The 3,110-nt window shown below is 40.0% G+C and overlaps 1 protein-coding gene across 1 annotated transcript; it reads left to right on the forward strand.

Annotated features, from left to right (window-relative positions):
* Positions 1-672: 672 nt before the first annotated feature.
* On the forward strand, positions 673-1,848 carry LOC143264663 (uncharacterized; the record flags this gene model as incomplete). The annotated part of the gene is made up of 3 exons (XM_076532851.1): positions 673-971; positions 1,233-1,257; positions 1,362-1,848. Coding segments are annotated over 3 exons (807 nt in total), but the record flags the coding sequence as incomplete, so codon positions are not given.
* Between the last annotated feature and the right edge of the window lie 1,262 nt (positions 1,849-3,110).

Here is a 3,110-nt window from a genome sequence, read left to right on the forward strand (position 1 = left end):
AATCTATATCGAAAGATTCTCTTAACAAATTTCTAATAAACAATATTTCAGAGACTGCCTCTGATAAAGCTACATATTCTGCAAAAGTTGAACATTTTGTTACCGCACCTTGTTTGTGGGTTTTCCAAAAAATTACATTACCATACAACCTAATTACGTATCCACTTGTGGATTTTCTATCTACATTATCGCCCGCGAAATCGGAATCTACCATACAATCTAGTGTTTCGCTGTTTACATTATCACAATATGTTAGTTTCAAGTCTTTAGTTTTGTACAAATATTTCAAGACTCGCATCGCATACTTATAGTGAGTTTGATCGTAGCAACTCTGATATCGACTTAAATAATTGACGCTGTACGATATATCTGGCCTTGTGCCTGAGCTTATATATAATAGTTCTCCTATCAAGTTTCTGTACTTTATTTGTTCGTCTATTTGACTAGCTTGATCTAATTTTAAATTAGTCTCCATTGGAGGGTCATATAGTTTGGCATTCTCCAGATTATATTTCGCAGCCAAAGATTCAATATATTTAGTTTGACTTAAGGTCATTTTGTGTCTATCATTACTGTAATCTATATCAATGCCTATATATTGGCTAATTTTGCCCATGTCCTTCATTGCAAACCTTTCCATTAAACTAGCCTTGACTTGATTTATTTTGATTTTATCTTTACAACAAATTAAGATATCTAATCAGAGCCTTGCCACCAAGTTACAGTTACATTGGAGATTTTATAGATGTTGAGGAGAGTAAAATTGTTCTACCTGATGGGTTGACATGTAACTATGATACTGAGAATTGTTTCTCTACAACAAAAGGCTTTGTTTTCTGGGAGAACTTGTTTAAAAACCCTTATTGTGAAGGAAACAAGGAATATATGGTGATTTTTGAAGGTCAGGCTACTAAAATTACTGAGTACTTCGAAAATATGGAAAGTGTATCTTACATTGTGGCGTCGATTTAGCGGCCGCCACGTCCCTGTCTAATTTATTATATTTAGTCTAGTCTTAAGATTTTCGGTGTGAATGAGATGCGATAGCGAGTTGTTTGCCTGAGTCCGAGTGAATGCTGCGGAGCGTTTGCGAGAGGATGTTTGGATCATCGGGTCGAGTGTCGCGTTGGGTGTCCGAGTTCGAGGAATGCCTGTGAAATACGCGTGTATCGTTGAATGATTGGTTTAGAGTGAGAGCGATTCGGTTTGAACGAGGAAAGAATGATTCCGAGTGAGAATGCATCAGGGTGTGTGGGGGTGAGTGTCGTAAGCATGAAAGTTAATTAGTTCATCGCTGCTTGTCAAGGAGTAAGGTCGTGGACCTGCCACCGAATAAACGGAAGGCCAAAGGCGGAAAATAGTTATTATTTTTCCCTGCCGCGTCCTCATCCCATAACATAATTCACTACTCAAACTACGACTTCCAGTTAGCACTAACCGGAAAAACAACCAGGTTATGCAACCAACTAGTTCATTTATCAGAACATCCTAAATTATCTATTGCAGAATATGATAATGGCTTTCTTTTAAAATACAACAAATCATTAGTAGTGAGCAATATAGATCTTTTGACTTATACAAATTCTAAATTATTATATGTGGTAAAAAATATGAAGATACAGATTAACCAATTCTATGAGTCAATCTCTCATGATCGGTGTCTCACGGAACAAAGATTAGCGAGAACAATGTTATCCGTTGCAAGATTAAATCCACTAGAATTTGTGTATAACTATATGGGTGGCCCTGGTTATTCTGCAATCACGAGGGGGGAAGTTCTCTATATTATAAAATGCAACCCAGTATCGGTAAATATAACAAAAGTACCCGGAGATAAATGTTAGAACGAATTACCCGTCTCTCATAAGGGACAAATTAAATTCCTAAATCCGACACACAAGATCCTGACAACAACAGCAACTGAAATTGAATGTTCTCCGATATTTCCCCCAAAATTCCACATCAATCAATACTGGTTTAGTCTCTTCAAAGAAAACTTTGTGAGAGACACCCAACCAGATATACTAGAGTTAAACCCCACAACAACTTGGAAATTCACTGACATTAAAGATCTGTCAGAAGTCGGAATATATTCACCAGTTGAAATCGAAACCATCTCAAAGATTATCCTGGAACCTTTCAAAGATAGATCTACGTCCATAAACTTTAATAAATTGATTCAAGGGGAAAGTCAAACGCCTTCAGGGATAAATATGTTCAATGCATTTACAGAGAATGACCTAGAGAAACTTGGCGAGAAGACTTTCAAAAGGACCATGTCCAAGTTTTACGGTTTTATTACCGAAAGAGGTCCGTGGATCGTAACCACGCTCTGCTACCATGTTGGATTGTGTGAATCAATAAACATTTTTACTTATTAATAAAGAATATATTTAAATGTATAAGCCATAGTCGGTAAGGCGTCAGTTGAGCTCGGAGTAATACAGACAGGAAAAGACAAAAGAATGTGCTTAGAATATATAGGTACGAGCTTGTCTCGTTGCACGAAATCAAGTATAACCAGTAGATGGCGCGACGAGTACCATTTTGGAAATCACGAATATGATAAATTCACATATTACAACAGAGGGCATACAGACTTCCCCCACCCCCGGAGCGATCGCTGTATCCCGGGCTAGCGTGTCCAAGTGCTCGCGCCGCGACGCGTTATCACCCCGTGTATGCTGCGTGGGGGGAAGACCTCGCGCCACCGACTCCCAGCGCGTATGCGGATTCGCAGTTAAATCATCCTGAATATCGTGAGACTCCGTTCCGAAACCAGAGCCGACGCGCAGAACAAAATAGGGCCCGTATGCTAAAAAGAACCGGAGAGGGTACCGAAAGGGAGATCCCAGGGCCGTCGCGTAACGCCGCGCAGGAAATAAATACCGGAGATAATAACGCGAACGCTTCACTCAATAATGTCGCGAAGGGAGAAATCGGAAAATGTTGGAATTGTGATAAAACGGGACATCGCGCAGCCAACTGCACATATCCACAACGACGCTATTGTTATCGATGCGGGAAAAAAAACGAGACGGTAGAAACGTGTGATAGGGGCGACTCCACCTGAGAACATCCATCGCGCCCCGACTTCCGCGTTTGAGCCC

Source organism: Megachile rotundata, chromosome 6, assembly GCF_050947335.1.
Source record: "Megachile rotundata isolate GNS110a chromosome 6, iyMegRotu1, whole genome shotgun sequence".
Taxonomy (NCBI): Eukaryota; Metazoa; Arthropoda; class Insecta; order Hymenoptera; family Megachilidae; genus Megachile; species Megachile rotundata.